Source organism: Notolepis coatsorum, assembly GCF_963971535.1.
Source record: "Notolepis coatsorum genome assembly, chromosome: 11".
Classification (NCBI taxonomy): Eukaryota; Metazoa; Chordata; class Actinopteri; order Aulopiformes; family Paralepididae; genus Notolepis; species Notolepis coatsorum.
Genome location: NC_140175.1, coordinates 84,862,380 through 84,885,050, shown reverse-complemented (window position 1 = coordinate 84,885,050; position 22,671 = coordinate 84,862,380). Strand labels below are relative to the sequence as shown.

The 22,671-nt window shown below is 43.1% G+C and overlaps 2 protein-coding genes across 2 annotated transcripts in view; both read right to left on the bottom strand.

Annotated features, from left to right (window-relative positions):
* Positions 1-3,210, bottom strand: part of LOC311236856 (myosin-IIIb) — an 84,651-nt gene extending 81,441 nt beyond the window's left edge. The window contains exons 1-3 of the mRNA XM_084324643.1: positions 2,974-3,210; positions 2,171-2,236; positions 177-307 (exon numbers count right to left, since the gene is read on the bottom strand). Coding sequence (XP_084180769.1) covers positions 177-307; positions 2,171-2,236; positions 2,974-3,075 — 299 coding nt within the window. The 5' untranslated portion in view covers positions 3,076-3,210. The remainder of the gene's footprint in view (positions 1-176; positions 308-2,170; positions 2,237-2,973) is intronic.
* A 6,230-nt stretch (positions 3,211-9,440) lies between these two features.
* Positions 9,441-21,235, bottom strand: tfpil (tissue factor pathway inhibitor-like). Its single transcript, XM_084324504.1, has 6 exons — positions 21,153-21,235; positions 15,370-15,564; positions 14,193-14,357; positions 12,997-13,059; positions 11,966-12,044; positions 9,441-9,708 (listed from the first exon to the last, which is right to left on the bottom strand). Exons 2-6 carry the CDS (start codon positions 15,542-15,544, stop codon positions 9,642-9,644), a joined length of 549 nt encoding a protein of 182 aa, XP_084180630.1. The 5' UTR covers positions 15,545-15,564; positions 21,153-21,235; the 3' UTR covers positions 9,441-9,641.
* Between the last annotated feature and the right edge of the window lie 1,436 nt (positions 21,236-22,671).

The window sequence follows — 22,671 nt, the reverse complement described above, 5'->3', positions numbered from 1 at the left end:
TTATGTTCCCCTGAGCGATGACACATCATAGTCGATTATGTTTGTTATAGTTGGGCACGATGTGAACACACAACCTCCACGTACTCCACGAACGCTGGGGTCGTCCCCCCATTATGGGGTCAGCTACTTATAAAAAGAAGAGAGGAACCCATAGCATAGACTTCAGTGGGACCGACCTGATGACGATGCACTGGTTCCTGGGTCCTGTGGCCAGTCTGCCCAGCATGGACTGGTAGGCTCTGTCGGCCACCGCATATATATGAGGAGGGAGAGACCTTTTCTCGTGGCACTTGTATCTTTCCGACACCTGCACACACACACACACACACACACACACACACACACACACGTGACGTGTCAGAATGAAGAATCAATTTTAGGCCAATACGCCAAAAATTATATTATTAAATAGTTTGGCGGGTCCAAAATTAATGTTGTTTACATATTGCATGCATGTATCCCCTCCCTACTTCCCACTTCTCCACACGGAATGCACCGGATTGGATAAATGACAGTGCAACATCTAGTGGCCTAATGTTATCTGTAGCACCTTTAAGTTTGTATACCTATAGACCTGTTCGCTTTTTACAAACATACAGAGCTCTATGGAGAAACCATGGCACTCCCCTGACTAAAAGTTGTTTCAAACTACTTTTTTTTTTTGCCAAATCAACATGGCTGTGAGTGTGAGTCTTTCACATATCTAGCTTTGGCATGGATTGATTGTTTAGATCGCTATCATGGCTAACAAATGCAAATATATTGTAGTCTGCCCTGTTGTTCTGACCAGGATTACGTTCCTTTTTGCCCCTGTGATGCGAGCACACACTGAGTCTGACGTATACATACAGCGAACAGGTCTATAAGTGCAGCATTATTGTTCAACAACAATTTATCAACATATTAAAGGTGAACATCAGCAGTCAAAGATCAGGCAACACTGGGATTCCACCTTGTGCACATCTGGACTTGTATTTACAAGTATCTCAAAATCAGGAGGAGTGCTTCAGGAGGAGTGCTGATCTGAGACCAGTCACAGTGAGGTGTATGGCCATGTGACTAGAGCAGTGTGATCCTAAACCAGTACTCTTAGATAAGTTTGATAAACTAGTAGTGCAGTGCCCATTCAAAACGTGGCTGTTGGGAACATTGGCCGATTGCTTGGTCCTCTGAAGTGCTGCTTGCAGCATTCTCAAGAACCACACATCGAATGAACTTCACATTCGACAGGACACTCTCTTGGCCCCTCAACAATACACTCACCAAGTGTGAAGTCGACCGGGTGAACAGTTCTCGAGATATGCGAAGGACAGACAGAAGCATTATGACTATTCACGACATCGTATCAACACATGTGGTTTCAATAGCACAAAGAGTTCAGGAGATATTACAGCTATAGCAAAACTAAAAAGGTAATTTTTTTCCATCTTCTTCCAGAGATGCTCTGTACCAGATTTGGTGACGATTGCTCAAAATATGTAGAAGTAGGTCAAATAAAATTTGGTTCTGGGAGTTATGTTTCAAAAGTTACAGGCCAAAACGTAAAATGTTTTTTGTTATAGCTCCACCATCTGGCCAAAATGGCACCAACGACGCTACACTCCTCAGCAATACACCCACCGAGCGTGAAGCCGATCGGATGAACGGTTCTGGAGATATGCCAAAGACAGACAAAAAAGCAGACAGCCATGCATGCAGCAGAGATTCCTTTGATACACAGCCTTTGGTGTTGAGTAGCCAACCAAATGGGGGACCCTGATGTGAATGAATGAATGAATGAATGAATGAATGAATGAAAACTTTATTTAACAGATTGCAGAATGGGTACAATACAGTACAGCTCAATACATACAATTGTTAAAGGGATGCAGACCAGAGAAAGACGTTTGTCTTGTTTACATCAGGGTCCCCCATTTTCAATTCATATTGTAAACAAGACATCAAAACATATGTAAACAAGACGAAAGTATTTCTCTGGTCTGCATCCCCATAACAATTGTATGTATTGAGCTGTAATGTATTGTACCCATTCTGCAATCTGTTAATAAAGTTATCAATCAATCAATCAACCCACCCTGTTATTGTGCCAACAACAACAAGCCACGGCAGCAGATACCACACAAAGAATCCTTGCCTGCTGAGCTCACCTTGTCTTACGGGAGTTACTTACCTCTTTCTCATAGAGAGGCAGGTATTTAAACGGATTCATGGCCACCAGGATGTCTCCGATGTAAGTCTAGAAGAAGAAAGACAGCAGGGGATTATTTAAGTTTGATTCATTCAATCACGTGCAGTGAGTCGGTGACTGTCATCATAATGACTGAATGTACCACGACGAGAGAAGAAACATTTGCTGACGAACCGGTTTACAAACTCAGAAACAAATAATGATGTTTAAGAATGACAAAATTAAGTTACATTTAGAGCAAAGACTGAGCTGCAATTGAGAAACTCGCATACATTACATTAAACACGCAAAACAATGGCCTTGTTGAGGTAACATCGCCATACCTATTATTATTATTATTAGGCCATTACTAAATTGACGTAGCTTATTTTAAATAAGTGTTTTTTTCAGCTCTCATTACTGTAAAGTAGTTTTCTATCAACATGGATCATCAGGCATGAACTGTCTCGCTGACTCAGTTTTGGCATAATAACGAAATTGTATATGCTGTACCAGGCTATACTCTGTTACAATAACAGCCTTTTAATAATTGTTCCATAGAGTTGGGGAAATAACTGGCAGTGAGTTGTGTCGGTGACGTGGTCCTGCAAACGTAAGGGACTGACAGCAAAATCAGAGAGAGAGAGAGAGAGAGAGAGAGAGAGAGAGAGAGAGAGAGAGAGAGAGAGAGACGCGACTTGCACACTGCGATGCCTTTTGGACGGGCTCTGAATGAATGCGGATACAATGAAACACTGGATATAACCATTTGCATGTCATTGCATCAATGATGAACTTTCACTTACATAGATGACATCTCTGTTGAAACGTTGACTCAGGGACTCCAACAAACTATTTTCATCCAAATCGGACAAGGTAGCCAAATCTTCCTGGAGGACTTCCTCCATTGCTTTCTTAAATATTCTTACTTTAATTAAAAGTCCTCTATTGTCCACAATGACCTCTATAAATCCACTACAACTCGGTTTGCCTGTGAACGCTGCGGGTGACTGACAGACACGGACGGTGCAGAGACCGGTGCTCACAGGCTGCGGCAAGAATCACTACTTGTTCTCCTCCAGGGGGACAGAAGTTAAGAGAGAGAGAGCTCCCTTTCCCCTCCCCCTGTGCTGTCACAACCACTTAACCCGTTCCTCTCCACGAGGAGAGGGAGAGAGAGAGAGAGAGAGAGAGAGAGAGAGAGAGAGAGAGAGAGAGAGAGAGAGAGAGAGAGAGAGAGAGAGAGAGAGAGAGAGAGAGAGAGAGAGAGAGAGAGAGAGAATAACAATGTCTAGATTTTTTTCACCACCTATGTTTTGGGTGTATATACACTGTGTTCTTTGAAAAGATTTAGGTTTACTCCAAAATGTACACATATTTTACAATGCTATCACAGCTATAAAATGCTGTACCATTCCAAGTTTAGCTTTAGGTTTCAAAGTGACAAGAATAACATTCTAAACAGACCCAAGTTTATTTCCTGTTGCAATGTTTGCTAATGACAGGACATACATTTGGGTCCAAACGGTTCCCCTAGCAACAGAATACCAGTGGAACCTTTTATAGTATACTATAGGGTTTCTCAACAGAGGCGGTGCCACCCCCCCAGGGGCCGTTCAGAGAGGAGCTGAGTGCAGAATTGTTGAAAGGAGGGCGTTGAGATGCTCAAAAGGGGCTCTAAGTTGTTTAATTTATTATCATTGTTTTAATATCAGGACAGCAACTTGACTGGGAGGAGCCTACATGCACAATCAAAATCCAAACCCCTACTTCAGAAACAGGGAAAGTGTCACTTTCTTTTTAGCAAAGAAAAGGTTTACTTTTGTAATATTTAATTTATACACACTTGGTAGTAAAAAGTAGAGTCAAAATCTAAATCAAGAAAAAATAATGAAAATGTTATTAGACCCATTGTTAGAAGTCTTCATTTGACACAACACTGAGCCAAATAAAAACATTAATGGCTGAGTATTTCATATATACCCATGATAAACAGAAAATAATCATAAGCATCAACATTGAGAGCCAAAAATGTAATTCCCATTAGGTGTAGGGCCGGGGGTTGAGGGGGGACGTTATGGGACCTGGACGTCAGACGGGGGCGTTGACCCAAAAAAGGTTGAGAACCACTGTATCTACACAATCAATAGAATACTTGTGTCACGAGTCAATTGATTTGAGAATAACAAATCCTTTTATGAGAATTTTCCTGAAGTATTCCGTTGTCAGGGGAACAGCTCAGGCCCTGTGTACTTCCTTTCAGCTATTGTACAATAGGCTACTAGCAAAGAGGAAGTAAACTTGGGCCAATTTAAAATGTTTATGTTTTGTTGTCAAGTTAGAAAAGGCCCAATTAGTTTACTGCAGTGGGGGCTTGTGTTTTGATTAATGGAACAGCCCACATTGTGGGAAATGCGCTTACCATCTTCTCCAGAGTCAAGAAGATTGATAGATACCAATTCGCGCGATTTTTATTTTGTTCTACAATGACTCATGACCCATCAATTACATCATCCAACATTGTTTAAAGGACTAAGACATTCGCCGTGACAGAATCGCTTTATATTTAGTCGTTATGACGCTATCAACATATCCATTTGTTAAAGATTATTGTCCGCCATCTTGTTTTTTCCGACGGAGTGATCCGGCGGAGTGATGTGATTCGGTTGTGGGCGGGTCCTGGGACCAGGAGCGTGGATTGTGAAGGATACATACGTGTAAATGGACTGTTTCAGTCAATCAGAATTGAGAAATGTGCATGCCGTTGTATAACTAGACTTAATTACTAGCTCTTATTAAAACCCAGCAAAATTCTGGAAAGTACAGTAGTAAACAAAAACAAAACCACTAATTCCAGACCTACACATGTGTGTGTGTGATCTCTGATCAGAACAAAAGGAGTCTTGCCTTTAACAGGCACTTCATTTATTTGATAGAAACTATACAGGGCCCCCTCTTGTTGATGCTGTTACTGATTGTTCATGACCTGTCTGTCTGTCATTTCTCCTTTCAGCCCTTTTCACTTATTGGTGTACTGGTGCCTTGCAATGTATTGATTCTAAGTGTGTTGTATTGGAGAGGACAATTTAGACAATAACTTTTTTTTTTTATAAAACTGGCTGCCCCAGTTATTACTCAACAGTTAACATATATTTTTAATCTCTCCATTGCCATGGGGTGTTTTCCTCATACTTAGGGTGTATTTTGGACAACACCTTATCAGGGGTGAGCATGGCACAAAAAGTGGTCACAAAGATCAACCAGAGAATACAATTTCTCTGTAGAGTGTCCACATATATTAACAGGTCAGGGGCACTGATCCAATGTCATTATGACTATGCATGCACCTCCTGGTACACTGGCATTACAGTAGCACTGAAAGGTATAGGCTACAGACAGCTCAGAACAAATGAGTTAGAATGATTTTAAAACTCCATCCCAGGACTCACCTTACACAGACACATTTTAACAGCCTCAAATGGCTCAGGGTTGAGGAGAGGGTCTCTCAAATAAAACTCAACATGACACACAGGATACTCTGGAATACTGTCCGTCAATAAAGAGGATATTTTAACATGGTAAGGGATGTATATGGACACGCCACCAGGGGGAGCCCTACAGACATCATCCCAGTGAGATGCAATAGAAAAATAGGCCAAAACTCATTCCTATATTCAGCAGCAGTACAATGGAATAGCCTACCAATGGAGTTGAAGCCCATAAGCCCCTTCTCCACTTTTAAATTAGCTATAAAGAGGTGGATCATACGTAGCAGAAGCTGGGAGTAGTGAACAAAGGGTTTTTAATATGTGTTATTCCTTTTTTATTCTTTTATTGTCTATAAAATGGAATATTATTGTATGTATTTTTTTGTTTTTATACCACACATCCTGACATACAGACACTACAAACACCCACGTCCACACACCAGTACATTACATTTTACATTTACATTTAGTCATTTAGCTGACGCTTTTATCCAAAGCGACTTACAAGTTCTGTACAACAAGACAGCAAGAAGGGTACAACTCTATCAGCTGAGTAACAATGTGTATCAAAGTGTTGCGTGTTACAGTGTAGGTTAGTTTATTAGGACAAGTGCATGACAGTAAGGTTAGTCAGGGTTAGATTTTTTTTTTTTTTTATCATTTCAGATAATGGTTGAAGAAGTGAGTCTTTAGTCGACGGCGAAAGATTGGACGGGATTCGGCTGTCCTAACTGGGATGGGTAGTTCATTCCACCATTGTGGGGCAAGGACTGAGAATAGGCGGTTTCTCTTTGATGACCCTCCGGGAGTTTGGATAGGAGTAGGTCTGAGGCGGCCAGAAGATGCAGAGCGTAGGGGTCTTGAGGGTGTGTAGTTAGAGACCATTGACCGGAGGTAGGCGGGAGCGGTTCCCTTTGCCGCACGGTATGCTAGGTCGAGGGCCTTGAAGCGGATACGTGCAGCAATGGGGAGCCAGTGCAGGTCCCTAAGAAGTGGGGTGACATGGGCCGACTTCGGTAGGTTTGAGATCAGGCGGGCCGCTGCGTTTTGAATGAGTTGAAGAGGCTTGGTGGCAGTGGCCACTGACACCAATGATGAAGGACCACAATGGAAACAAGCTTATGGCTTTATTGTGTTTATTGAACCCTATTGGTAAATGGAGAAATGTATACCCGTTTCATATTGTTTTTTTTTTTTTTATTGGTCTTTTTCCCCCTCCATTTTCCTCCGATTTTCTCCCATCCCAATGTTAGTCGTATGCCAATTCCCAGTCCCTTCCTGGTCGCTGCGCACTTACCCCCCACAGTCAGATCATCTGGGAGAGTGGAGGCTACCACGTGCTTCCTCCGACACACGTCCAGCCAATCACCGCTTCTTTTCACCTGGCAGCGCGGATTCTCATTGAGAGGGCGTAGCGTGTGGGAGGACCACACTATCCCCCTCACGTCCAATCCGCGCTTAGCAGGCGCCCCGACCGAACTGTAGGAGTCGCTGTTTACAACGACCCGGACCCACCCCGCCAGCTTCTCCCACCCTCTGATACAGCCAATTGTATCAGTGCAGACGGCCAGCCAAGCTGGTGACAACCCCGGAGCTGTGAGCTGGATTCGAACAGGCAAATCCAGCTCAGCTCCGGGGCTGGTGACGAACGCAATCTCCGCTCGGCCACCTAACCGCCCTACCCGTTTCATATTGTGATCAAATGTATATGTGTGATTTTCCATTCTAAATCAATAAACTATTCAATCAATCAATCAATCAATCAATCAATCGATCAATCCTCCTAGTTTGGAAATCTGCCAGGGTGATTCCCATGCACAAAGGAGGTGATAGGGATCATTTGGACAACTATCATCCTATTTCAAGGCTACTTTGCTTGGCAAAAGGTCTTGAGACCTTGGTAAACAAGTTTTTTCGCTCAAATAACTCAAGACTAAATCCAATCTGGATACAGAGCCAATCACAGCACAATTTCAGCCACCACATTGATTACTAATGATATAATTTTGGCTTTAGATAAGAGGAAACACTGTGCTGCTCTCTTTATAGATCTGTCCAAAGCCTTTGATACAGTTGATCATCACCTGCTTTCAAAAAGGTAATCTAGTATTGGCATGGATGGTGCCATATGGTGCATGTGATTAATTTCAGGGTTACTGTATCCATCTTCTAGAGTCAACGTCAGTGTGTTAAATCTGGCCTTGCTCAATCTGAGTTCTTGTCCACAACTAAAGGTGTGCCGCAAGGTTCAGTGCTGGGTCCTGTCCTTTTTACTATTTATATTAATGATAGTTTCTTCTTTGAATGACTGTCATGTCAATTTGTATGCGGACAATACTATTTTGTACTGTATCCCTCACACTGTTCAGTTGGCCATTAAGAACTTGCAGCTTTCTTTTAATATTCTTCAGGATGTTTTTTTTTTATCAATGCTAAATGTAAAACAAAATGTATGTGGTTCTCTAGAGCCAGAAATGTTGATTATGATGAAGTACATGTATCTACCATAAGGACTTATAACATTGAGAGAGTCACGGAGTACAAATATCTTGGCTTGTGGCTCGATGAGACATTTTCGTTTAAGTTCCATCTGGATATTCTTGCTTCCAGGCTGCAACAGAAAATTGGCTTCCTGTACAGAAATAAATCCAGCTTTCCCATGATTAGAAAGAGGATTGTTGAAGCCGTTTTCTTATCAATTTTGGACTATAGTGTTGATTAATAGGCATGTTGGGGCTTCAACTCTTAAACCGCTGGACTCTGTCTATCATTCTGCCCTCCGATTTATTACTGGTGACAGATACGTAACGATACCCACCATTGTGTCCTTTATGAAAAGTTTGGATGGCCTTCTCTGGTTGAAAGGCATAACTATCATTGGTATTTGTTTATTTTTAAAGCCTTTATTGGTAAACTTCCCCCTTACATCACAACACTGTTGGAATGGAATATTGGAACCTATCTTACACATTCAAATGACTAGTTGGTTCATAGCATTCCTCAAGTTTGCTCTGAACTAGGAAAAACTGCTTTTTCCTTTGATGCTTCCAACAACTTCCTGGAATGCCCTCCAACTCATAGCAACTGACTCTGAAGCTGAAGGTTATTCCTTCTTCTCCTAGAGGGAGAAACCTATTGGTTTTCACTTTTCTCTAGCACCACCATCAGGCCAAACTGAAAAGTTGGATTGACATACAATTTGCTGTGAACATGCTTGACCCTCTACTACAGTCTACAGAAAGAAATCTATTGGTTTTGGCGTTTTCTAGTGACATTCTTGTATCTAAAGCTCAGTCAATCAACTAGAGAATGACAACACATCTCCAAAAAAATCATTTATTGTGTTGAAATAAGGGCAAGTTATGAATCACTGAGCAAAATATGAATGTCTAAAAGAGAGTTGATACACACATATGGTTGTGCATAGTTGAGTTGATGGGGGGGGGGGGGGGGGGTTGAAAAAGAGCACTAAATACTCTCTGTATTCTAATGCTTGAGGGAACCTTATTCATATGATCAGCATGATCAGATCAAAGTATTACATATTTCCTGGGCACAGTGTCACTGTCTAAACCACTCTACAAACCACTTGAAAATCTATTGCACTGCACTGACAGAATGCAACAAATGATGCCTGTTGTTCAAATTGGCTGCACAAAAACGTTATCTTTATCGTCTTCTCCAGAGTCAGACAAGAAGATGGATACCAATTACTGAGTATCTATCTATCTTGTCTGACTCTGGAGAAGACGGTAAGCGTGTTTCTCATAATGTTGCCGTGTTCCTTTAACAAATTATGAACTATGTTTCCTCTGATGGAAGAATGTTCTGTACACCGTGTAGCGCCTACAGAAAACACATTTCAAACACTTACAAAAGTAAAAAAAACAAAAAAGAAAACAGTACAAAAGTAGGGAAATCAAAAACAACTCAAAAAGACCCGTCTGAGGTGGCTTAAAATGGCCGTCTCCACAACACTGTTCCCACTAGTGCATCTCCATGGCTGGCGTCTCCTCCTGGGGCCTCCCTTTCCTGCTGGCTTTGTTATCCTTTCTGAAAAGATAGTGGGCCTCATGAGATGTAATATTTTTAATAACAACAAAAAAAACATGTTGGTGGGAGTGGGGGGTTCTGGTTCATAGTTCAAAGTTGAACTTGATTTTGTAGTCTGTTTAATTAAAATCGTATTACAATAAAAAAAGAGGATGAATGCAGTTATTTTCAACCTACACTGTATAAAATCACAAGTTGCCTCAACTTGTATTTTCTAATGCTGTCAATAGATTTAAAAAAAAAATAAAACTAATTAATCTCACAATTTTCTGTAATTAATCTAGATAAAAAAATCGCATTTTTCTACTTAAGACCGAAGCTTGTAACAGATATTTACTTAAGTAAAATCATGGAATTAATTTAAAATCAGCACAAAGAAAGCAGATTTAGATTCAAAGACTATTTTAATAGCTTTCTTTGAATACAGTTTCTCTCCTGTGAAATACAAATGTTCAACAAAACCATCAACATTGACTCAGCTAGACCTCTTTCTTATATCCGTGGCGCTAACAGAAATAAAAACAACCCAGGCCTATGTTAAAGTGCAGATTGGTTTAGAGAACGATAATGTCTTGTATGAACTACCTGTAATATAAATCATATTAACAACAAAAATGTGTTCCATCTTCATGTCAGATGATTTTCAAAAAGGTGCATGAGTCAATGCAAAAAAAGAACAAGCAAAGATACTGCTGAAAGTTCAGAACGTTAAATAATTTAAATGAATCTCCAAAGTTAAAGCATTAACTTTGACAGCCCTAGTATTTTCATAACCTTTTGCATTAGCTTTTCTTTAGTTCAATCAACTAAGTAAGAATAGGATCAGAGTGAATCAGAATCCAGAGTAAACTGGATATTTAATATTCACTATCTGCTATTTGGTTGATTCAACAACAACAAAATGCCAATGCAAAAAGCTTGAAAATACAAGTTGAAAAGACATGTTTTTATGTCTCAGGCTCAGTCAATTGAGTACCTCAGACGCAGAGCCATAAGTCCATTTTCAATTCTCAGAGGAACAATGTCTTCAAACGGTATTAAACGGAGGGTAAATTAGTGTTCACTCATAGAAAAGGTTGAGTACTTTCTAGTGATGCGTTGCTCATGGGACGAGGTTGCACTCCGTGCAACCAAAGTTTTGTGAGCAGAAGCGCGTGCACGCACACGCACGGATGTGCACGCGCGTGCACACAGGAATGCGCTGCACTCGACTGATGCGCCAACTCGCAGTACCCATCTGGCTACTTTGCATATCAATAGTGCCGGTCGTCAGGTGTTACATTCCATTCGTAGAGGCAATTAGGCACTGTTTTTTAGTCTGTCCTTATGCGAGGGAACATTTATGCCTGGGAGCGTGCGTGCACGTGGCGTCATTAGCGTGCGTGCAACCAGTGTTGATATGAGCATCTGTATATCACATTCACACTCCAAGTTATATATGGACCAGCTAGCATAGCTAAAACTCATAAGCCTAGCTGTTGGCCAAAAACACCTCTCCCAGTTTTCAGCTAGGCTAGTGGTCCGTATCCACTTCTATTAATTTGTGCTAAGCTAGGCTAGCTTGTAGCCGGATAGCTTTCTACTGAACGCAGAGAGGAAATTAATTAAAAATATTAGATTAAAATATTTTTTTTGTCTGACTTATCGTATGGAGAAGACGGTACGCAAATTTCCCATAATGTTGGTGTGTTCCTTTAAGACTCCCTTCAGCCATTCCAAAGTGTCACACACACGCGTCTATACTTTCCGTAGCCGCATTTCTGGCAGACGCTCTCCGATTGGCCACTGTTGCCCAATCGCGTGACGAGCTGTGTCTTTGCCCATTTCCGCGTCGAACAGCCTGCAAACTACCTGGCGTTCTATCGCCATGCTCTAAGACAAACTCTAACCTTAACCAACTTCGAAAGAGTGCCTAAGCTTAACCGTCGAAAGAACTTGCCGTCACGCTCTAAGACAAACTCTAACCTTAACCAACTTCGAAAGAGTGCCTAAGCTTAACCAGTGTAGAAACAGGTGTCGGCCAATCAGAGAGCGTCTTGCCAGAAATGCGGCTACGGAAAGTATAGATGCCACATACACACACACACACACACACACACACACACACACACACACACACACACACGCACACACACACACACACGTTTGGATGTGGGTGAACAGTGTTAGTTTGATAAACCTTTGACAGTAGTTAAGATGTAATTTAACCTTGTTCAATGAGTTTTGGTAAAGTTACGTTTTAGAGTAGTTTCCTTACCTTTGCTTAAGAAACATTAATAAGGCCATGATCACTGCCCCAGCAAAGACTACAGCTCCCAGAATCCCCACAACCACTCCTGAGAAACAGCACAAACACATTCATTAACGAAGACTACAACTCCCAGAATCATCACAGCCACTCCTGAGAAACAGCACAAACGCATTCATTAACGAAGACTACTACACCCAGAATCATCACAGCCACTCATGAGAAACAACACAAACACATTAATTAAATTAAAAATCTAAAAATCTAAAGTCAAACATTAAAGCTCCAATCCGTGATTCTTTTTTGGGTTTTTTTTACCATATGAATGTATAGCACATTCACATATATTCTTGAAGAGTTTGATCTGTAAATGGAAAATAATCTGGTTCAATTAACTTTTATTCAATCAAATCCGGCAGTGGCTCTTGAAAACAAAGAAAAGGTTCTGATAACCCAATCACATTTAAAGCCCCAATACTCAGTCGGAGCTGAGACAAAGAGCTCAGGTGTGAAAGTGACCTTACTCTCTATGGAATGAGCTCTTGGTGAAAGGGCTGACAGTATTATAGTATATCACAGCCAAACCTGGAAATCGACTCCGCATTTTATAGCTGCGAGAGCAAGTAATTTTTTTTTAAATTAGATATGAGTTCAGAAAATTGCAAAAGGTTTTCAAGAATATACAGTATGTAACAGAGGTCTAGACCTAAAATCAGATTTTCTTAAAAAAAATATATTTGAATAAGTATGGAGAATGAATGCACTACTAACTAAGTATGTGAATTGTAGCTGCAATTTACATTTTAAATTTACTGAATTGAAAGTGAATTGAGCAGAACCCTGATACAAAGATCATCTTATTCACTTGAAAAGGTTAGACTGTAAAGATTACAAATACACTGCATGATTTATAAATCATTAAACATATATAAATACATTGTACCACGATATATAAATCATATACCGTATAATGAATAATTAACCATATATACATTACTTGGACATTACGTATTTGTATGTATTACACTTTACACACATACCGGCACTAGTAGAGGCCTCGTCTGGGTTGGGTATCTCTGCCCCTGCAAACCTGCCTGATCTGGCTGTAAACACACAAACACACACTGAAGTGGTGACAGGAGGACCTCTAGTGGACAGAAAGAAAATGTCTCACAAGCACAAAACACACAAAGGTGTTTGACCAAAGGCTGTTGTATCAAACAAACAAGTTTTCAGTCAGAGTTCTGAGCTGTTTTCTACTCTCCTTCCATATGGCGCTGAAAGGTCACAAGGTCAAGACAATGTTGTTCCCCTACAAGGGATTAGAGCAGGAGTTTGAAAACCTTTTTATTTATTTTTTGCCTTTTTACCTTTTCTCCCATCCCCCAATTTATTAGTCGTTGTGTCAATTCCCCCCAGGTTGTTACGCTGCCCTACTGTTGGTCTGGGGAGGGTGTAGACTACCACATGCCTTCTCTGTTGGTCTGGGGAGGGTGTAGACTACCACATGTCTCCTCTGTCGGTCTGGGGAGGGTGTAGACTATCACCTGCCTTCTCTGTCGGTCTGAGGAGGGTGTAGACTACCACCTGCCTCCTCCGATACATGTGGAGTTGTCAAGCCACTTATTTTCACTGGACAGCTAGGAGTTTCACTGGGAGAGCATAACGTGAACAGAGGTTCATGACATCTCCCCCAGATCCCCTCCCTACTGAATAGGCGCACAGCGGGCCAGTAGGAGTCGCTATTGCAAATTACTTATACCCTCACCGGCTTCCCACCCGCAAACACTGCCAATTGTGTTTGTACCAAACCAGAGGTGCCGATGACACCGGGATTTGAACACCAGGTCTCTGTGGGTAGTAGGCGAGTGCTTAGACTTCTACACTACTCAGCCGCCCTGAAAATATTTTTCCCAGGTAATGCTTTTTGAGGACAGAAAATGCCTGCCACAACATTTGCTATGAATATTCATGACGTCTAGAAACCTGTTGATGTTGGTGACCCTGTGACCTTTCCTCTAGCGCCACTATGTGGATTTATAGCCTGGGTCTGTTGAGACTGACAATGCGACAATTGTTTTTACATCTACCCAGTAAAATGTTGTATGTGAAGGTAATGGCAAAGCGGGGAGATTGTTAGGTCTGCAATAAGTTCAGTCTTCTAGTTATTCATACATGTAGTTCAAGAATTCCGAGATGGAATTCCAAGATAGGTGAAAGGGTTGGATGAACACACCCATGCAGGTCGTCTGGCAGTCCTCTCTGGTGTCGAAACGGTTGCCGTTGCCTTGGCAGCCACCGTAGTGGAAGAGCCGGCAGTTTCCCTCCGTTGTGTCATAGTAGTACTTGAGTAACAAGGCAAAGCAGCTGCCATAGTTTACTGGAAGATTACACACTTCCTCTGTGTGTGTGAGAGAGGGGGGGGGGGGGGGGGGTAAACAGACAGACAGAGGGAGAGACAGACAGACCGAGAAAGAAAGAAAAGAGGCAGAGACAGAGAGAGAGAATAGAGGGAGAGCGAGAGGGGGGAAGAGAGGGAGAGAGAGGAGAGACTTCAGTGTCAATTCTAATTATTGTACTTTTAAAATCAGATGGTCTGACTCACACCAAAACCAAAGCAGGGACAACATTGGTAACATCCGGAAATAATTAATTATGTGTTTTAATAGTAGATATGAACTATCAGTATCGGAGGCTCTGATAACAGTTTGAGCATGTTATGACTGTAAACAGTCTGGTTATTACTGTACCTATAGGGCCTACTATGGTATGGTAAATAATGAATATCATTATAAATGTTTCTAGATGTATGTATAAAGCAAAGCTTTAGCAGAAAGCAATCAACAATTATGTCATAATGAATGCTTGTGAAATTCCAAATGTCATTCTCATACTTTGAGATTTGTCTCTGAGATATTGTCTGTGTGTGTGTCACTGAAATCACTGATGTAACATGCAGTATCATATGAAGCCAGTCAATCAACTATGAAGAGTGAAATTGCGTGGCCAATCAATTAAGCCTTCTTGCCATGACGTCTCAACACTTCCAACTTTCAAATCGAGGGCCTCCAGTGCCAAGAGTGTAAGAAATACAAAAAAAACTCCACATAAAAAAAACGTTGAAACTAATATTTTGTGGGAAAATATTAAATGTACAAAATAGAAGCCATGTTCTGAGCAAGAGCAACGGTTGTCTACATCTAATTTCCAATCAACACAGAGGACAACCAAGACCTATGTTCCTATGTGTTGGAAGAGTGTATAATTGAAATACTTTATTGCGGTGAAACAATGGTGGGTTGGTACAAATACAACCTGAAAGCAGAAGAATCAACTTCCTCATTCGGTAGCCATTTGAAAAATCAGCCCAGAATAAAATGGCTGACATGCGGATATGACATCAGTTGACCTACCTGCAGTTGGATAGAGCTCACCAGCCTTAGGGGAGCAGGTCTCGATGCACTTCCTGTCCGATTCAAAGCGGTTCTCATTCCCTCCCGTCCCTTTGTAGTAGAACGGACGGCAGACGTCCTCATTCTGGTCATAATAATACTGCAACGTTTTGTTGTCTCCGATCCCTTCATTCATTTGCTCACCACAGACGAGGTCTGAAAATGCACCATGGCTTCTCGTCAGTAACAGAAGGGCTCTACTTTCTGTCTTGTTTTTCGTCAAGTCATATTATTACGATATTATTCATATTGTGAACTCTGAATTATCTTAAAACACAACACAGTCACAACAATTCCTGTTGCCAGTCAAAAGTGTTACTCTTATGCATCATATTGGGCGTGTAAAATGTCAAACAGAAGACGCTGTTCCAGAATAGGGACATCACGAGGACAATAAAAGGCCTACACAAAGGCCCCCCCCCCCCCAAAAGTAAATGATCAGAAGCCATTATGTCAACAAACTTCACTTACTCTCAGCCAAAGACAAAGAAAGCATAGTTCCAAGTAAAACCAGCCGCAGGAGTGTAATCCTCGACATGTCGTCTTAAAGTGTTGAGATTCCCTCTGTTGTCTGTCTCCGTCACACGGCTGCTACTCTTGGATCGCAGCGATGGATGTCAGGAAATGTCCTTTGGACCTCCTCAGTCCCTTTTTTATGAAGCGCACCTAGGTTTTTATGACCAGGGAGTGTCTGTTTCACTTGAGCCACAGACATCATGGTTTCTGTCATAAACTATGAAATGAGTGACGGACAGTATCGTGACGTGTTTTTGTGTTTAATCTTTAATCATGAGAATTCTCCAGTAGACGATGAATAACAAATCAATGAATCAGGTACAAATGTACATTGGATGTGATTAACTTAATCAATAAGAAAAAAAAGCACATTCTCCCACAAATGTAACATCCAAGTTACAGAGTTTCATAGGCTAATGAAAACATGGGAAGATATTGTACATTGTGTTGTCGTGGAAATATATTATCATGTTCTTATAGATCTGTGTTGAGATATCATGTTATACAGCTTGACTTTCAGTGTGACCAGGTTGACTGGTTAATGTGTGTATGTCTCTTTAAGAAGACTCCAATGGACTGACATCTCACCAGCCATAATTTCTTTGTTGTTGTTCCCACTGACTGAGAACCATTTTTGTTTACCTTCGTCATCATATCTGATATATTATGTTATGTCTGACAACTTTGTATTTAACATACGTGTGAACAGCGCTCTGGGTCAGTCTATGGCCAGACGCTAGTGGGTTAACATATTGTCTCTGACTATAGACTGTCCTTTCATATGTGGCCACGGTGAAATAAACTCTCTTCTTATTGTTAATAAACTTTCTTCTTATTATTAATAATGACTCAGAATGATTTGTAAACGGCTCATCGTTTAGTCCTTTAATATTTCCCATTACAGTGTATACTTTTTAACAAGAAACGCAATGGTGGTCTTAGTTTTCCAATGATGCGTTTGGCCTGCCAAGTGGTGCTCCCAGGGTCCCATCGGAAGACTTAAGACCACCATCACATTCCTCGTCACAAAGTACACATGATGTGCGAAACCACCTGCCAATCAGAGGCTGGGAAATCATTTGTACTATTATTTATTATTTTATTATTTTAAAAAGCTGCTGGTGCCTCTCAGAGTCTGTGGAAAACCTTTGTTGCACGTTCGTAGGCTTGAAGAGTGATGCAGAGGGTCCAACCCTTTAGCTGAGGCTGGTTAGAGTGGCCGCCTGTGGATCCTATGGTCCCAGGTTCACATCCACTCGGTTACAGCGATGGGATCCTACTGCCCTGTAAATCTGTATCCAGGTTTACGTAGCAATGGGGGTGGGATCTCAGTGCCTCAACATTTTGCATTTAGTCCTTTAGCTGACGCTTTTATCCAAAACGACTTACAAGTTCTCTACAACAGGTCAGCAGGAATGGTACAACTCTTTCAGCCAAGTAACAATGTTCATCAAACAGTTTTGAACTTGGGTGCTACAGTCTTGAGTGCATAGTAGTAAAGACATATTAGCATAGTATGTAGTAATATAGGGAAGGAAAATTATTTAGTAGCAAAGTGCTCGATAGTAAAAGAAGGTTTGTTTTTTGCTTTCCCCCCCTCATATCAGATATTGATTGAAGAAGTGTGTTTTGGTCGGGTTTCGGCTGTCCTAACTGTGGTGGGAAGTTCATTCCACCATTGTGGAGCAATGACCTAGAATAGCCGGCTTCTCTTTGACGACCCCCTCGGAGCTCGGATAGGAGTGGGTCTGAGGCGGCCAGAAGATGTAGAGCGAAGGGGTCTTAAGGGTGTAGTTTTTCCTGCCATTCCCCCCTGTCTCATTCCCAATCAGCTGGTTTTCCTGCCATTCCCCTCCGTCTCATTCCTAGTCAGCTGGTTTTCCTGCCATTCTCCTCTGTCTCATCCCTAGTCAGCTGGTTTTCCTGGCCATTCTCCTCTGTCTCATCCCTAGTCAGCTGGTTTTCCTGGCCATTCTCCTCTGTCTCATCCCTAGTCAGCTGGTTTTCCTGGCCATTCTCCTCTGTCTCATCCCTAGTCAGCTGGTTTTCCTGGCCATTCTCCTCTGTCTCATCCCTAGTCAGCTGGTTTTCCTGGCCATTCTCCTCTGTCTCATCCCTAGTTAGCTGGTTTTCCTGCCATTCCACTCCATCTCATCCCTAGTCAGCTGGTTTTTCTGACATTCCCCTCTGTCTCATCCCTAGTCAGCTGGTTTTCCTGGCCATTCTCCTCCATCTCACCCCTAGTCAGCTGGTTTTTCCTGCCATTCCCCAGTCAGATGTGCATTTTGGTGGGTGTGTTTTTATGCACTGGGGATCACTGACTCACTATCGAGTTATTTTACACCTCTCACTAATTTCTCCCTCAGCAGGCAAAGGATTTATCAGCCAGGTCAGTGATATGCTGGTAGAGCCGCTGCTTAGGTTTAGGCTTCTTCTCAGGATGCCACATAGCATCCAGGCAGAAGAGCATAGCCATGGACTTCTCAAGTCGGCAAACTCGACCCTCCAAGTGCTAACGGGGGCTTTGATCTCAGAAGGATCATTCCCCACTATGTTGGTGTCGTTGAGCCAGAACCTGTCACAGGCCGCCTCAATGAGCCTGGGGAAATCCTCTTTGAGCTTCTCATCGGCGGGATGAAAGACGAAGAGATAACGCTGGCAGACTCCAGAGACGGATCAGATCCCTCCCCGCTGGCGGACTCAGCTGAGTTCAGAGCGCTGACCTGCTTCTGCTGGCGGGGGCTTCTTTTTTTTTATCCACTTTTTCTCCATTTTCTATTTTTCTCCCATCCCAATTTCGTGTATCCAATTCTTCCCTCCCCTGTCTTGAACGTTGCTAGACTATGCCTCCCAGGGCTCGAGACTAACACCGTCCCCTCGTCCCGGGGACTATCAAATATCTATTTGGGACGAACACAAATCCTCTGCGGGACGCAGTGGGGACGAAGAGGATTTATTTGGAAAATGTCAACTGCGCCGACTGTCAGTGCGCATATCACTGCACTGGCAAATGGTGTGCGTCTTCTGAGTGCTCGCTTTGTTGACTGTGCCACGAGAGCACTGCACAAGACCCACGAACATATAGAATGTTTAATAAAAGTTCCCGCGGTACTAGCCATCAGTCAAGGGAGCACTCGCAAACAGATAACGTTAAACACAGCAGAAGATGGACCAACGGGGAACTGCATCCAACCCTAGTACAACCCTCGAGTCTAAGGTAAGGACACATTTAAATCACAGGTGTATGTTAGTCTATTGGAACTGTATACAGTAGTTAGCTTCTAGTTAGCGTTTGAGCTATATAGCTGCTTGCTAGCTAACGTTAGGCATGTGTGTGTGTGTGTGTGCGTGTGCTCAAAGCAGCCTGCCCCATGTTAGCTAGGTGTATCTGTTATATTGAGGAGGCTTGACAACCGAGGTTCAAAGTTAACTTCACATTTATTGGCTGTTGGTTTACATGTCGCTACGAAAAAAAATCACGCAGCTCATATCTATGCTCTAGTTTACAACTGTGTGTCTTGACTTCCTGCCTGGTGTGACATCACACAAGTACGGAATACACGAGGCTCAAATGTCTGTTGTAATATCACTATGCTGCGACCGAAGATGTTCAGTTTGGAATAAATATGGCTAAATGAAGTTGAACACACTTGTATTCCTTACAGTATCCATGAAATTGGACAATTTGACTCCCTTAGATACGTATGTCAGATGATTTCTGTATTTTTCACTACATGTTTTATTACTTCTTAAACTATCCTATCAGTCCTTAAAATAATAGTTACAAATATCTATAATAATCTACAAGACATTATTGTGAAATAAGTTGCCTTTTGACTAAATACATTTATTTTCTCTACAGAAACAAAGACTGAGGCAACTGAGACTGAGATTTGATGCTTGCTCTCATTCATCACACACTCTCACACACAGACACGAAATAAAATAAGAAAGGTCTTTCAATATTGTTATTGCTTTGGTTGTTGTTTTGTTGTTACCTGTTGATATAATGTGCCTATTGTTCAAATAAATAATTATTTAAAAAAAAAAATATTATTTATTTCCTAATCATTTGAATGGTGTCTTTATGGCAATAACAACTATAGACGGAAAAACCAAAGTAAAGATACGACATTTCGATTTTTGGGACGGTTTACATTCACTTTGGGACGGTAACAATTGTATTTCGGGACGGTTCCGGGACGGTGGTGAAAAAAGCTAGTCTGGAGCCCAGGTCGGCTGTAGTGAGGACAGAAGCCTTGCATCACGTGTCCCCTCCGGTACACGAGGAGGCAGCCTGTCGCATCTTTTCACCGCAGCAGCTCGAACTCTGTGGCGAGGAGTAACGCGTGGGAGGCTCACGCTGCACCCGCTACTTCCTGCTTCCGTCGCACCGGCGTCACCAAACCGACCTGTAGGAGTCGCTGTCCACAACGTCAAATCCCCACCCACCGGCTTTCCCACCCTCTAACACTTGCCAATTGTGTTAGTATGAACGACCGGCCAGCCGGTAGCAACGCCGAGAGCTGGGCTCGAACCCAGCGTATCCTGCGTTAGAGGCGAGCGCCTTGCCCACTGCGCCAATCAGCCGCCTGGCGGGGGCTTCTTCATCACCAGAGGGATAGTTAGGAAGTTCCCTGAAATTATCCCGGAGCTGGAGACGAACAAAGTAGCTGTGCCAGGCCAGGATCTCATGAGGGAGGCGGTGTGCTGCTCGCAGAGGTACTAGTAGCACCGAACATGGAGATCAGCGGCATCCATCCAAGCCGGGTAGAAGGCACACGGGCGAGTGGCGGTGGTCCTGAAAAGGGCTGTTTGGTTGTGGTCACTTGATCCCTGGTGTTCATTGAGAGGCAAATTCCACTGAAAGAATTGCATTGATAAAAGCCTAGGATTTTGCACGTACACATAAAGGACTAAGGGGAAGAGGCAAAAGCCACATGAAATACTATGAAGTATGAATACAATAACACACTAACTATTTTTCCTTGCCGCCAAACGTGCGTTCCAGCCATGACCACATCTCCCTGTGGCCTATTAATTAACAGAGTGTAACTAATGTGTATGTGTACAATCAGCAGTCTCCTGTGGCCAATATTAGAAAACGTCTCCGCCAACCTTCAAGTAAATCTTTCAGAGTCACGTTATCTAACCAATTATGCTGCAGTATCATGTTAGCAGGAGTGCTCCTCCTGAAAGAGAGAAGAAGAGCTCTCCAGGTGAGTTACCTGACACTTCTCCCCAGCAAGGCTGCAGTGCACCTGATGCTGGGAGAGCAGGTGGTCGATGTTGGCCACAGGCTGAGACTGCACTGTGCTCTCCTGCTCCCCTGAGGTCTATAATGACGGATGGACAGAACAACACGGCCAGATAGAGCAAGAAGAGAAAGAAAGTTAGAGAGGAGAAGAGGAAGAGTAGAGGAGAGAAGAAGCAAAAAAATAAAAAATAATACACTGTCATTGATGCAAATCATCCTGCAATAGAGTAGTCTCGACTCTACACAAAACTGGCACAAAACGACACAAGAGGCTTATGGCGGGGACTGAAGACAATAACTGACTACAAAGTCAGCGCCCCCTCAATGGGGAGCGACGACGCCTCCCTCGTGGACAAGCTCAACTCTTTCTACGCTCGGTTTGGTGTAGACAGTGGCGCTGCTAGCTCCCCGGCTAGTGACGTCACTGGCGCGCCGGCTGTTGTGGAGGGGGGGGGGGGGCAACCGCGGGGGGGCGGGGACGCTCTCTCGTTGTCGGAACACAGTGTGAGAAGAGCATTTATGCAGGTGAACACCAGGAAGGCTGCTGGCCCAGATGGTATAACAGGACGCATACTTAAGTCCTGTGCCAACCAGCTAGCCCCGGTGTTCACCGCCATATTTAATCAATCCCTGGCGGAGTCAGTGGTCCCTGCCTGCTTCAAGATGTCTACCATCATCCCTGTACCGAAGAAACCCTCCCCAACATGTCCAAATGACTACAGACCGGTGGCACTCACCTCTGTGGTCATGAAATGTTTCGAGAGGCTGGTCAAGGACCACATTTGTGCCTCCCTCCCCAGTGATATGGACCCTATGCAATTTGCATACAGGACAAACAGGTCCACTGACGACGCGGTCTCCCAGGTACTGCACAGCACCCTCTCTCACCTTGACCGTCAGAAGGGGGGCTATGTGAGACTGTTGTTCATTGACTACAGCTCAGCGTTCAACACCATAGTCCCCACCAGACTGGTGGACAAGCTGATCGAGCTGGGTCTGAGCTCCGCCCTGAGCGCCTGGGTACTGGACTTTGAGCGAAAGACCCCAGGCGGTCAGGGTGGGGGGTCAGACCTCCAACACCATCACCCTGAGCATCGGGTCCCCCCAGGGCTGTGTTCTGAGCCCCCTGCTGTACTCACTCTACACACACGATTGTGGGGCCAAGTTCAGCTCCAACTCCATAGTGAAGTTCGCAGACGACACGGTGGTGGTGGGGCTGATCTCGGACAACGACCAGAAGGCCTACCGGGAGGAGGTTGAGGTACTGGAAAGCTGGTGCCAGGACAACAGCCTGCTCCTGAACATTGGTAAAACCAAGGAGCTGATTGTGGATTATAGGAGAGGACAGCAGGAGACACACACACCACTGAGGATTAACGGGGCTACCATGGACAGGGTGAGCAGCTTTAAGTACCTGGGGGTCCACATCTCAGAGGATCTGACATGGTCAACACACATAGACACAGTAGTAAAGAAGGCGAAACAGCGCC